General features: G+C 47.1%; 1 protein-coding gene across 2 annotated transcripts; it reads right to left on the bottom strand.

Annotated features, from left to right (window-relative positions):
• Positions 1-486: 486 nt before the first annotated feature.
• On the bottom strand, positions 487-11,428 carry LOC309385151 (uncharacterized protein). Of its 2 annotated transcripts, XM_081939273.1 has the most exons (8): positions 11,351-11,428; positions 10,422-10,598; positions 10,144-10,186; positions 9,467-10,054; positions 7,055-7,181; positions 6,780-6,862; positions 5,073-5,199; positions 487-4,003 (listed from the first exon to the last, which is right to left on the bottom strand). In XM_081939273.1, the coding sequence occupies exons 4-8, from the start codon at positions 9,878-9,880 to the stop codon at positions 2,823-2,825; spliced, it is 1,932 nt and encodes a 643-aa protein (XP_081795399.1). In that variant the 5' UTR covers positions 9,881-10,054; positions 10,144-10,186; positions 10,422-10,598; positions 11,351-11,428; the 3' UTR covers positions 487-2,822. The 2 variants fall into 2 exon arrangements, with proteins under 2 accessions (XP_081795399.1, XP_081795400.1); XM_081939274.1 differs by lacking the exons at positions 10,422-10,598; positions 11,351-11,428 and having other exon boundaries at positions 10,144-10,295.
• Positions 11,429-13,479: the final 2,051 nt, after the last annotated feature.

Below are 13,479 nucleotides of genomic sequence, written 5' to 3'. Positions count from 1 at the left end.
TTTTTGGGCTCGTATCATTACAGAAATGCTAACACAACATTAGCAAGAAAGGCTGTGGTTAAGATAAGTGGATGTGCAGGGAGGCTGGGTGGAAGGATCAGTTGGGATAGGAAAAGCATGAGAGGATTGCTGGATCTAGAGCCCCTCTTTGAGGAAAAGGGGCAGTTAAGAAATACGAAATATTTATTTATTAATTTATTGAGCGCCCATCTTATCACAAGGTAAATATCAATAAATAAGGGCCCAGACTGGCTATTAAACAGTTTGGAAGGGGAGCCAGACCTTAAGATATAAAGTTAATGGAGGACGAAGCACCTAAAACATTTTTACCGTGTTTGAGTAGGTTACATCTTTTAACCACCTGAGGATGGGTGGCAGTGATGGGATTCAATTTTTTTTACTACCGGTTCTGTGGCCATGGCTTTGTGGCCATGGCAGGAGAAGGATACTGCAAAATCCCCATTCCCTCCCCACCCACTAACCTGCTTTCCAGCTCCGTTCTCCTGTTCATGGCAACAAACGAAGATCAGCTGGGAGGCAGCAGTGGGTGTGGGGCGCAGCCTATTTGCTGGTTCTCCAAACTACTCAAAATTTCCACTTCCAGTTCTCAACTGGCTGAATACCACCTCTGATGGGTGGCCTGAGTGAATGGCAGTTTTCTAGCGAGGGTGGCAAAGGATTACTATCACTATTATTATTATGAGCCATGGTGGCGCAGTGGTTAGAATGCTGTACTGCAGGCTACTTCTGACAACTGCCAGCTGAGTGCAGTTTGGCAGTTCGATCCTGCCCAGCTCAAGGTTGACTCAGCCTTCCAAGATTGGTAAAATGAGGACCCAGATTGTTGGGGGCAAGAGGCTTGTTAGGAATGTAAGCTAACAGTTGGGTCAGCAATATATAAACCAGGATGGTAGTACTGTAGCTTTAAGTACTGCTGTAAAATGTGATTGGTTGTTGTTACCTCAAGCAGCCATAAGAGGGAGCCAGAATGACTGTTAGCTCTCTGTTTGTTAGATGCTGATCAGATGTATTGTGAGTGACTATATTTTTGCTACTGTTAGCTGCTTTGTGTGCTAAACTGATTATTTGATACTGGACTGTGTTCTAAGGATCATTCCTTAACTGAGAACATTGATAACTGACTGACTGAACCGTGTATGACTTGGACTTTAAATTGAACTCTGAACACCTCTATATTTCCACATAGTAAACTATTATACTATTCGGTGTCCCTGTATGCTGGTTTGTGCGTGTTCTTCCATACCACTCTCATTACGCTTCTCTGCACACTCGCTCTCCTAAGGGGGAGCTTACTTACTTAACAAGGCTGACTCTGTAAACTGCTGAGAGAGGACTGTAAAGCACTGTGAAGTGGTATATAAGTCTAAATGCTATTGCTATTACGTTAAAAATGCGATTCTACCGTGTTCCCCAAAAATAAGTACTTGGCCTTATTTTGGGGGAAGTCTTATTATTTTTGAGGTGCAGGAGGCGGCAAGTGTAGTCACCTCATGGCTGTTGCTGTGTTGCAATATTTTCAGGGAGGGCTTATTTACGAGGGAGGGCTTATTTTAGCGCATGTGCTCAAAAGCCCGATTGGGCTTATTATCTGGGGAGGTCTTATTTTGGGGGAAACGGTATACCAATGTGATATAATCTCACATACCAGCAGAGGTTTTGACATGTTATGATATCGGTGAGAACAGCACAGATTAAACCTGCTACTCGGGAGGAGAGCGCCCCATCCCTCTTCACAAGGCATACCTGGGGACTGAGACTTAAGGAGACACTGTGGGGAGAGGCATTTGTCAGGAACAAACGCTGAATTCAGGGAGTGTTGAGTGCCGACGTTTGAACTTTCCTGATTTCCTTGCATTCTTTGTGGATTTTGGGATCCTTGCCTTGCTCCTTTGATTCCTGGACTCCTTGACTTGCCCTGCTGGATTTCTTGCTTTGCAGCTGTGGTGCTCATAGCTTTGGGCTGGAGTATTTGCAGCCAGAGGCTGCTTGAAGTGTGTGAGTGGTGTGTCATCACTTTGCCCTGGGACTTGCCAGACACATGGGCGTCAGGCCTGTAGTTATGTTTCTTTTAGGATCTTTGGCCTGCCACACTTTCTATTATTTTTCTATGCTGTTTCATTAGTGTAGTAGTTGGGAGGGGGGAATAGAAAGGAGTAGGATTGTGGAATGTTTTGTTGTCATTCTTTCTAGAAGCTCAAGGTCATCTTTTGTCTCTGCACCTCGACACCTGACTGGACGTAGAGGGGTGTAGATGCCAGCGTGGAAGATGATGATTGGAACATGTGATGGATTATGGGGTGAGGGGATAAGATCATGAACTTTCAACTGGGTGGAATTCCAGGAAGAGAATCAGAGTTGGAATTCCATAGCACAGTGCCAACATGCCTGTATGATTAAATTGGAACTTTAAGGATGATTCTGCCTTGGTCTCTGATTGATTTCATGCATGGTATTTGGAACGCTGACAATGGGTGTGTTTGAGGACATTTGGAGCAATACAGGGGCAGTTTGAACGGCCAGCTGCCTGTGTTATTTCTGTGCCCTGCCCATAAGTCAAGCACTATCTGGAGTCCTTTTCTCTTCTCTCACTCCAATGCATTTATAACTACACTGATTATCTCATGTGCTCTAATATCCCCCCTACACATCACATATTCAAATATTTCTCCCTTGAGCTTTCATTTGATGCAAAATTCATTCCTGCACTCCAAGTATCCAGATGGCTTCTCTGTGGTTGATTCTTTTGTTTCATACATTTATTCCCGGAATAAAGTTGTATGCACACACTGTGAATTTGGCATCTATCCCGTGTGGATCCTTTTGTGCATCATATATTGGCCACTCTGACAGAAGCTCTTTCCACATTCCGGACACTGATACGGCTTCTCCCCCGTGTGAATTCTTTTGTGGGTCATAAGGCTGCTATTCTGACTGAAGCTTTTTCCACAGTCTGGGCACTCAAAAGGTTTCTCCCCGGTGTGGGACCTTTCGTGGCGAGTAAGGGCACTGTTGTGACTAAAGCTTTTTCCACACTCCAGACAACGATACGGCTTCTCCCCTGTGTGGATTCTTTTGTGGGTCATTAGGCTGCTGTTTTGACTGAAACTCTTTCCACAGTCCGGGCATTCAAAAGGTTTCTCCCCGGTGTGGGTCCTTTCGTGGCGAGTAAGGGCACTGTTGTGACTAAAGCTCTTTCCACACTCCAGACAGTGATACGGCTTCTCCCCTGTGTGGATTCTTTTGTGGGTCATTAGGCTGCTGTTCTGATTGAAGCTCTTCCCGCAGTCCGTGCATTTAAAGGGCTTCTCCCCTGTGTGGATCCTTTCATGATTCGCAAGGTGCCCCGTCATGCTGAAGCCCTTCCCACACTCCATACATTTAAACGGTTTCTCCCCTGTGTGGATTCTTTCGTGGATCCGAAGTTTGCCTCCATGACAGAAGCCCTTTCCACAGTCCATGCACTTGAAGGGCTTCTCCCCGGTGTGGGTCCTTTCGTGACGAGAAAGAGCACTGTTGTGACTGAAGCTCTTGCCGCAGTCCATGCACTTGAAGGGCTTCTCCCCCGTGTGGATTCTTTCGTGGTTGATAAGGTGACCCCTCACCGTGAAGCCCTTTCCACACTCGGCACACTTAAACGGTCTCTCTCCCGTGTGGATTCTTTCATGGATCCTGAACTGAGCTCTCTGCCAGAAGCTCTTACCACAGTCCATGCATACGTACGGTTTCTGCCCGCTGTGGATTCCTTCATGCTTCGTGAGGTCGCTGCTCTCATCGACGCCCTCTCTGCACTCTTCGCTCGGGGTGTCGTGTGCTTCCATGCCTCCCAATGGGCAGGAATTCTGCTTTCCGTTTACATCACAGTTTTTTTCACTACTGTTTGTTTCCTCTTTATTTCCAAACGTCTCTTCCTCCACTTCGTTTTGGGCTGTTTGCAACCATGCTGCCTTCTCCTCCTTATAATTTTCTGATTCCTGTTCACAGGCTGTTTTAGAAAGCAAAGAAAAAGAGAAGAAATAGAATTAGGTTTACCACAAAAATAGATTATATACGCACGGAGAAGAAGGAACTATCCTGAAACTGTAAAATGTTACAGTTTCAGATGCTGAGGGCCAACATTTTTTCTTCATAACTCACAGCTTAGGCAAGAGGTGGAGCCTCACAATCAGTAGGCTGTGAGCTCAATCCTACCGTATTTCCCCGAAAATATGACCTGTCCTGAAACTAACGCCTTGCCACACCCTAAAATAAGCCTCCTGGACAACCCCACACTTCGGCCAGGCAGAGCACCGCTCACCGACCTAGCAGTATCCCGAAGGCGCCAAGCCAGGGGAGCCGGGGGGGGGGAAGGCGCTCAAGTGCTTGGCACCTTCGGGATACTGCTAGGTTGGGGAGTGGCATTCTGCCTGGCCAGAGGGGGGAGTTGCCGGGTGGCTGCTCCCTTGTGAGCGGGCTCCCGAAGAGCCGGGCACAGGCTCAGGGGTGAAGCAGCCATGAGGTGACCACGCTAATGAGCAGCCGCCCGGCAAACCCCCTCTCCAGGCGGGAAGAGCGCCATTCATTGACCTAGGGGGTATCCCTAAGGTGCCAAGCCACGTGGCGCTCTGCCCGCTGCCCAGCTCCCGCAGCTTGGCACATTCGGGATACCCCCTAGGTCAGTGCATGGAGCTCTGCCCAGCTGGAGAGGGGGGTTGCGCGAGCGCCTGTTCCGCCCCCGCCGCGCTCCGAGCATAACTTCTTCTCCGGCTTCCAAATTCCAAAACCTGGCTGCCGAGTCTTCCAGCAGGGCCGCTCTAGGAGTGCGCTCTATGGTTGTGGGCCGGCTGCCAGAGAGAGAGTCTTCCGGACAGAGAGTCTTCGAGCAGCCAGCCCACAACCACAGAGTGCACTCCTAGAGGGAAACTAGATTGAGGTGACAAATGTCACATAAAGAAGGAAAATAAACAGAGAAGCAGACTGTCTTCTACTATCTGGAAGATGTCCTCCGAATACTTCCAACCACAAAGGTTATTCCACAAATGAATCCAATGCAGAGCAAAGAAGCGGTCACCTACCCAGAGCGGTGACGTTTTGAGAATTTTCCAGCATGACTTCCCTGTGCAAAGCTTTTTGGTTGGAATCCAGAATCTCCCACTCCTCCTCCACAAAATACACAGCCACCTCCTCAAAGGACACCGAGGCCTGAAAGCGGAAGAAAATGTTCTTTTAAGAGAAGCCCCAGGAAGGATTTCTCGAAAGTTCTGTTCCTCGTTTTGACAACAGATTAAAAAAGCAAATTTGGCCATGGAGGAAATAGGCGTTTTCTTAGATAAGAGGAGAACCAACCTAGAACAAGGAGAAATTTCCTGACAGTGAGAACAATTAATCAGTGGAACAACTTGCTTCCAGAAGTTGTAAATGCTCCAACACTGGAAGCTTTTAAGAAGAGATTGGACAACCATTTGTCTGAAATGGTGTAGGGTTTCTTGCTTGAGCAGGGGGTTGGACTAAAAGACCTCCAAGGTTTTTTCCAAATTTGTTATTCGGTTGTTCTGTTATATTACTGATTTTTTAAAAAATCTGCCTCTCAAATGTTGACTGGTGCTCTATAAGCACAAAACCTGGAATTCTTAATCCAAGCTGAAATACCACAATGAAGCAACTTTGACCAAGCCCTCCCTTGGTCCAGAATGCTATAACAAAAATGCTCACAGGAACACAACTGTCCCATCACCACTTCTAAAATCTATGGCTGACATTTCCTCCTGGCACAACTTGGGAAATAAATTTATGTGAATACCTAAATGGCTTGACTGATATCAATTTGCCTGACAAATATAATTTCTTGTTCAAATCCTTCCCAAATCTCTGATCACAGAAGACATTTAACATTGTTTGAAGGATTTTAACGTGGCAAATTTTCACCGTAGAATACTAATTGTTAGGCTGATCTGCTTACGTATACGATTAAAGCTATCATTATTCTAATTCCATGATATAACTGGGTTTGGCCTATACGACAGAAAACAAATGCATTTAGAACAATAAGCTATAAATAATAGTAATAAGGTGGGGGATGCGGTGGCTCAGTGGCTAAGATGCTAAGCTTGTCCATCAGAAAGGTTGGTAGTTCGGCTGTTCGAATCCCTAGCGCCGCATGACGGAGTGAGCTCCCTTTACTTGTCCTAGTTTCTGCAAACATAGCACTTCGAAAAGATGTAAAAAATGCAAGTAGAAAAATAGGAACCACCTTTGATGGGAAGGTAACAGCGTTCCGTATGCCTTCAGCATTTAGTCATGCCGGCCACATGACCACAGAGACGTCGTCGGACAGCGCTGGCTCTTTGGCTTTGAAATGGAGATGAGCACCGCCCCCTAGAGTTGGGAATGACTAGCACATATGTGCGAGGGGAACCTTTACCATTACCTTTTAATAAGAACTGCTTCCTTGCTTTTTTGCTATTTTTATAGCTGACAAGAAACAAAAAAACATTTTATTTCCATAAATGATTATGGAGATTCTCATAGTTGTCCCAAAGGTGATTTTTCAAAAGGCAACTGGACTTTCTTTGCTTTTAATTGAAGATGTTTTGCTTCTCATCCAAGAAGCTTCTTCAGTGCAGCTGCCTTCATTTCAGTAAAATAAACTATTCATCAGGTAAATAAATTTTGATTTGCATTACCTTCTCTTGCTAAAGAACAACTGTTCTAAATTCCATGGCAGGGACTTGGGACTTCCCCCCACCCCCAAATCTCTCCCGCTGCGAAGAATCATCCCCTACCTGAGATGGAGACCCAAATTCTGTTTCTGCTTTATCACAAATGGGAGATGTTTCAGGGATTACCACCGACTCCTTTCCGTTCCCTACGAGCAAGAAAAAGGTGTTGGAAATGAATATTTAAAAGCTGTGTGAACATCTTCTGGGGAGCTTTATCATCCTATCAAATTCTTGCCTGCTGACAAAATATTTGATTGAAAAAAAAATTCATTGAAATGTATTTCAATGAAAGGAGCCATCGCTCTGTTGCTTCTCCTGGATAAAATGCCTTCACTTACATCGGGAGGTGACCCGAGTTGGATCCTCCTTAGAGATCTTCTCAAACAGCTGCTCCCGAGATGAAGTGGACAATTCTTCCCTTTCTTTGTGTTGTGCTGAGACCGTCTCCGTCAATGCTTCTGGCACCTGAATCACCAGCCAGAAAAGAGGGGGGAGGGGGAATGGAGGAGATGGGATGAGGACACACAAGGTGGATGGAATTATTTTCATCCACTCCTAAATTTGTAGCCTCCCTCTGTCTGTCCTTGGGGTGGAATTGGGCTTGGGTTTCCCCTTGTTCCTGTAGAATCATCATGGAATCTTAGCATTGGGAGGCATCTTGGAGGTCTTTTAGTCCAATCCTCAAACATCCCAGATCAAAATGAAGAACAGGAATTGCAGGAATTAGATATGGCTAATCTAGAGAAAAGGACTAGGGGTGACATGATAGCAGTATTCCAGTATTTCAGAGGCTGCCAAAAAGAGGAGGGGGTCAATTTATTCTACAAAGCACCAGAGGGCAGGATAAGAAACAATGGATGGAAATTAACCAAGGAGAGAAGCAACTTGGAATGAAGTAGAAACATCCTAGCGGCGAGAACAATAAACCGGTGGAACAGCTTTGCCTTCAGAAGTTCTGGGTTCTTCATCACTGCAGGTTTTTGAGCAAAGACTGGATGGGTACCTGTATGCTTGAGCAGGGGGCTGGACTAGAAGACCTTCAAGGTGCCTTCAGCTCTGTTCTGATTGATTGATTGAAATAGCTGCCCGGACTTGACGACATCCGGTATTCAAGCACGCACCACTCCAGAGGACAGGCTGCCCCACTGCTAAAAAACTGGCACAGTGAGGAAATTCCTCCTTTATTTTGACTTTGCATCTCCCATTGTAAAGATAGATATGAAGTATTCCTTGTCCTACAGAGAATCAATCTATACCCTCATCCCTTTGACAGCCCCTAAAAGTTGGAAGACTACTGCCATGGTTCTCCACCTCCTTCCCTTCTTTAGATGAAATGTGCCCTGTTCTCTAGCTCCTCTTTCGAGGGTTTAAACTCCAGCCCCTCAACATTTGTTGTTCTTCTCTGTCCGTTTCCAGTTTCTCAACATTCCTCTTGCATGGTGTCAATCAAAGCTGGACCCAGTGCAAGTATTCCGACTGCTACAATTATTTCTGGTATTCTCAGCATGGACCTTCATTGATGCAGTCTAAGACTGCATTGGCTTTTTTTGGCAGCTGTGGCACATTGCTGGTTCCTACTTAATTGGTGAACTACCAGGACACCAATATCTTTCTCCCAACTACTCCTGCTGAGCCTCTTCCTATAACTGTGCATCTGTTTTTTTCCCCTCTTCCTAAGTGCTAAAACTAAACCATTTGCTTGAAGTAATAAAACAGTGAAGCATTTCCTAAAACAAGGATACGTCTTGTTCTTACTCCATGACAGGGGTGTCAAACTCGATTTCATTGATGGCCACATCAGCGTTGTGTTTGACCTCGCGGGGGACGTGGCCAGGGTGGGCGTGGCCAGCTCGATGTCACTCATGTCGGGGGTGCCTGTGGTGCCTTGACCGCTCTCCCAGCGAAAACAGAGCTCGGGAGGGCTGTATGCAGCCTTCCTGAGCTCCGGTTTTGCCGGCAGAGGATTGCAGGAGGCCGTCACAATCGAAAACGGAGCTTGGGAGGACAGCAGACAGCCCTTCCAAGCTCCATTTTTACTGGCAGAGATACCGCGGGCCGGTCCTTCATTGTTTCCAGGGCGGCCCTGCAGGCCAGATTGAAGCACCCCATGGGACAGATCTGGCCCGCAGGCCTTGAGTTTGACATCCCTGCTCCATGCCAGGATGAAACCTCTTGTTCTGACCTAGGCTTCCTGAGAGCATGAAGCCAACTCCTGGTCCCGAACAAAAAAAACCTTTTATTAATTGACTGTGAATTCTGCTCATTCACATCCAGCAAAGTCTTTCAAGGGAGGATTTACAGTCACAGACCTTCTCTGGCTTGGAGAGCTGCCAGGCCGATATCTGCAGAACTTGGCAAGGAGTCTCAGAGAGTCATGAATCAATTAAGTGAACTAACTGTCTCCGGCAAACTCCACTCCCCTTTTGCTCCTCTTTTATTTCCTCTGAGAGGAGACATTCATCGTCTGGCCTTACTCCCAAGTCGACCCCTGTTCTTTAGCTGTTCCCTTCATCTGGCAACTCTGTGCACGTGCACACTGGGAACAGGCTCCAGCTGTTCGTCTGCCTCACTGCTGTCTGACTCTGATGGCAGCTGATAGCTGGCAGATGGCTCTGGCCCCCTCTCTGCCTCCAACACAGAGCCGTCATCAGAGCCTTCCCCAGACTCCAGGACTCGCCCATGTTCCTCCCCAACCTCCTCACTGTCCGAATCTGCTGCCAGCTCCACTGGCAGGTCACAACACCTCTCACCTGCTTCTCTACTAGCCCCTCATCCGTTGCTTGACTCAGGAGGAAGCCTTCGGCCAGGGCCACCGCCTGGGAACAAGTCTTCGCTCCACATTCCCTCACCCAGCTCTCCATTTCTGGGGGCAGGACAGCCAGGAACTCCTCCAGCACCACCATGTCCACCATCTGAGCTTTGGTGCTGCTTTCTGGCTTCAGCCACTGGTGGCAAAGCTGGTGGAGTTGGCTGCAAACCTCTCTGGGCCCCTTGGCTTTTTGATAGCAGAAATTCCTGAAGAACAAGCAATGGACGTCAGAACTGACGGTTTCCTCAGGCAGGATCTTCTGCCTGGTGTTTTTCCATGACACGCTACTAGTCCCACCCTCAAAGGCAGCGGTGCCTTTTGTGCCTCCCAGTCCTGCTGGCCTTTCGACGTCCATTTTGTCTTTCTAACTCCGGTGTAGTTTCCAACAGGGTGATTTTTCCCCCCACTATCTCTACAAAGTCGCTTTCACTCTTAAGATGTTGAACTGCATGAAGAGGCTGTAGATAGATCTCCCAAAGACAGTCATTTATCTCCAAAAGCAAAGATCTGATACATGAAGGAAGATGGTCTAAGGAAAAAAGAGAAAAATAAACAGAACTACAGTGGATGACGGTCCCGTCCAGATGGTTTTGGTCCCTTTGATTATATAATAAATACCTTTGCAGAGCCAAAGTCTGCGGTCCTGCGGCTTTTCTCTCTCCTGGTATGGGAGACAAAAACATAAAGAACAGGAATTGGACATGGCTAGTCTAGAGAAAAGGGACACGGTGGCTCAGTGGCTAAGACGCTAAGTTTGTCGATCAAAAGGTCGGCAGTTCAGCTGTTCGAATCCCTAGCATCGCATAATGGAGTGAGCTCCCTTTATGTATCCCAGTTTCTGCAAACATAGCAGTTCGAAAGCATGTAAAAAATGCAAGTAGAAAAATAGGAACCACCTTTGATGGGAAGGTAACAGCATTCCATGCGCCTTCGGCATTTAGTCATGCCGGCCACATGACCATGGAGACGTCTTCGGACAATGCTGGCTCTTCGGCTTTGAAAAGGAGATGAGCATCGCCCCCTAGAGTCAGGAACGACTAGCACATATGTGCAAGGGGAACCTTTACCTTTGTCTAGAGAAAAGAAAGACTAGGGATGACATGATAGCAGTAGTATTTGAGGGGCTGCCACAACAAAGAAGAGGAGGTCAATTTATTTTCCAAAGCATCCAAAGGCAAAACTGGGAATAATAGATGGAAACTGATTAACGAGATATTTAACTTAGAAATAAGGATAATTATTCTGATGGTGAGGACAATTAGCTAGTGGAATGGCTTGCCTCCAGAAGTTGTGGGTGCTTTATCACTGGAGGCTTTCAAGAAGAAACTGGACAGCCACTTATTAGACATGATATATAGGGTCTCCTGCTTGAGCAGGAGGTTGGACTAGATGATCTACAAGGCCCCTTCCAAATCTGTTATTCTGCGTTCTAACCCCCACCAGACCTGTTCCCGTGAGGCGGGAGGCTGAGCCTGCGACCCTCCGAGGATTTTATGAACCAGCAGCAGCATCCGAGATCAGGAAACGTGCTACATTGGAAGCAGGGAGGTGGGGGGGGGGGGAGCAGCTAGCAAGAGTTAGGATCGTGGCAGGCGCTGAGCCTCGGGCGGGGATCTGCAGGGGAGGCAATCCTCCAGGCGCCCCCCACCCCTTCCCCTTTCCCACGCACCCCATTGCTATATTCTGCTGAAGAGCAGAAGGGAGCCTTTTTCCCCATCATTTCTCAAGCTCCTTCCCAGTTTTCCCAGAAAATGCATTGGTTGTTTGCTTGTTTTTTTTGCTTTCCACGATGCTGTCGCGCGTGAAAGGAGCGGCTGCAACTCACACTCTCCCGTCTCCGATCCTGGGAGAAACTCCCACGCCTGCCTCGACTCCAAGAAGCTGGGAAGAAAGGCGAACGAGCCCTCCTTCCTAGAGAGGCGAGACGCTCTAGACGATTAAAAAAAACACCATCTCTACCTCTTACCTAGAGAAAGATCCCCGGTTGCAACGGGAGGGGGGGTCAGAGCCCTCCGGCGCATGCGTTGCTCGTTTCAGCTAGAGGCTGCCAAGATCAATCGGGGCTGGATCGCCCTGTGTTAGGGGTGCCTTATACAGCCCTTTAAGTTTTTACACCTGCTGCTTTGGAGCCAGGGATACAAAAAGTTGTGGTCTCCTTTTGTGGTTCTTAACGTCGTTTTCATCTTTTTTGCCTTTACTGGAAGAAAGCAAATTCTTCCAACAGGGAAGAGACTGGAAAATTTAACATCCTTTTAAAAACTAGACTGTGATGTTTCTCTGTGTCACATAATATACACGGGTGTATGCATAATTTTGTATTTATTTATTTATTTATTTATTTATCTTGTCATGTTCATGTAGTGTATATTGGAGTTGTGGTCTCCTTTGAGAGCTGTATGCAACGAAGTACAATCCATGTACAGAACGCTGTGGCATTTGCTCTGGGTGTCCTTGAGGTGGGGAGCAATGCAGTGAGGTGCGGTGAGGTTTATGGCTGGTGAGGCACTGACACAGTGGTGGGTTTCAAATATTTTTAGACTTGTGGACTTCAACTCCCAGAATTCCACAGCCAGGCATGCTCAGTTCTGATTTAAAAACGACAGCATTTGTTTCTCTCTCCCTTCCTCCCCCTCTCAAACACACACACAAGTTGGATTGGACTATCTCTCCTACCCCCTTCCCTCTCTCACTCACTCTCAAACAAACAAACACACACACACGTTGGATTGGATATCTTTTGCAGTGGCTTGAAAGCAGCTCCTCTGCCATCCCCCCCATTCCCCTGCTGCCTTCCCCAAATACCTCTACCATTGCAAATGCAGCCTGCTGTCTGGGTGGGAAATGCCTGGAATGCAATAAAGCCCACCCACCCACTCACCTCCTGCTGGCAGGCTGGGGTGAGAGGAGAGGCAGAGAAGCTGGAGGGAAGTCCAATCCGAGCCTTCCAAAAGAAAGAGGCTGAGGGAAAGTGTGTGTGCTACAGCATGGCTCTTTGCCTGGCTTCCGTGGATGACTCTGCTTAACTGTTTTAAAAAAAGCCTCTAAAAAAGTGCCCTCTACTATGAGGCAGGAGAACTGCGTGCCTCACCTGCGTCAGGAATTTTTAGGCTTTTAACCCTTGCTTAACTCTGCTGGAGTGATCATAAAACGCCTAAAGTCAGAGTAGAGGAGGCATGCAGTTCTCCTGCCTCATAGTAGAGGGCGCTTTTTTAGAGACTTTTTTTAACAGTTAAGCAGAGTCATCCACACTGAGGCAGCAACTAGCTCACCTTTTTCCTTTTACATTTTTCTTTTCATGATGAGAGCGGTGAGGCTGTGCCTCATTTGCTTCATCTGGCTGAACGTCACTGGAGCAATGTCTCACGGGGACCTACAAAACTTGGGAGCCCATTCCTCTCCCTCCTTGCATTCCACTACACCAACGCCCTTTTCCTTGCCAAGCCACGAGGGAAAAATAGGTGAAAAATTGGCTGTCGGTCTTGATAGCCAGCTCTATGAAATCTCCACACCAGCCAACTCACTCCTTGGTTCTCCAAGTCAGCAACTGCCTGAAATGGCATAGGGTTTCCTGACTGAGCAGGGGGTTGAACTAGAAGACCTCCCAAGGTCTGTTCTGTTGCTCTGTTCTATTCTACTTACTCTATTCTTATTCTATCCCACTATATTTCTACTCTATTCTTATTCTACTCTATTCTCTAAAACCCAGCTGATGTTAACATTAGAAATCGGACTCTGGTGTTTCTGCTCCCACAATATTCAACCCGCCTTCCCTGGATGAATGCCTGGTTTATGATTCTAGCAAGGAGAGGTTATCCTTTTCTCTCCAGCCCCGCTTCCTAAAAATGAGTCTGTTTCTCTACCCGTTCTCCAAATCTTGATTTTATTGCTTTGTTCCATCATCTCTGCACGTCAGTTTCATTCATTCCCTTGGCCAAAGACAAAGAATCGCCTTCT

This window comes from Natrix helvetica, assembly GCF_964273705.1.
Source record: "Natrix helvetica genome assembly, chromosome: 1".
In the NCBI taxonomy this organism is placed as follows: Eukaryota; Metazoa; Chordata; class Lepidosauria; order Squamata; family Natricidae; genus Natrix; species Natrix helvetica.
Note: the sequence above shows the minus strand (reverse complement) of the source record. Positions and strands in the feature narration are given on the sequence as shown.

What these genes read in the sequence shown, in the direction of transcription:
- LOC309385151 (XM_081939273.1), bottom strand. Translation starts at nt 9,880, where the DNA reads ATGGACGTCGAAAGGCCAGCAGGACTGGGAGGCACAAAAGGCACCGCT. An exon ending in AATTTGGGTCTCCATCTCAG is followed by an intron (nt 5,200 to 6,779) that starts GTAGGGGATGAT and finishes TTCCGCTTTCAG; the next exon opens with GCCTCGGTGTCCTTTGAGGA. An exon ending in TCAAAACGTCACCGCTCTGG is followed by an intron (nt 4,004 to 5,072) that starts GTAGGTGACCGC and finishes TTTCTAAAACAG; the next exon opens with CCTGTGAACAGGAATCAGAA.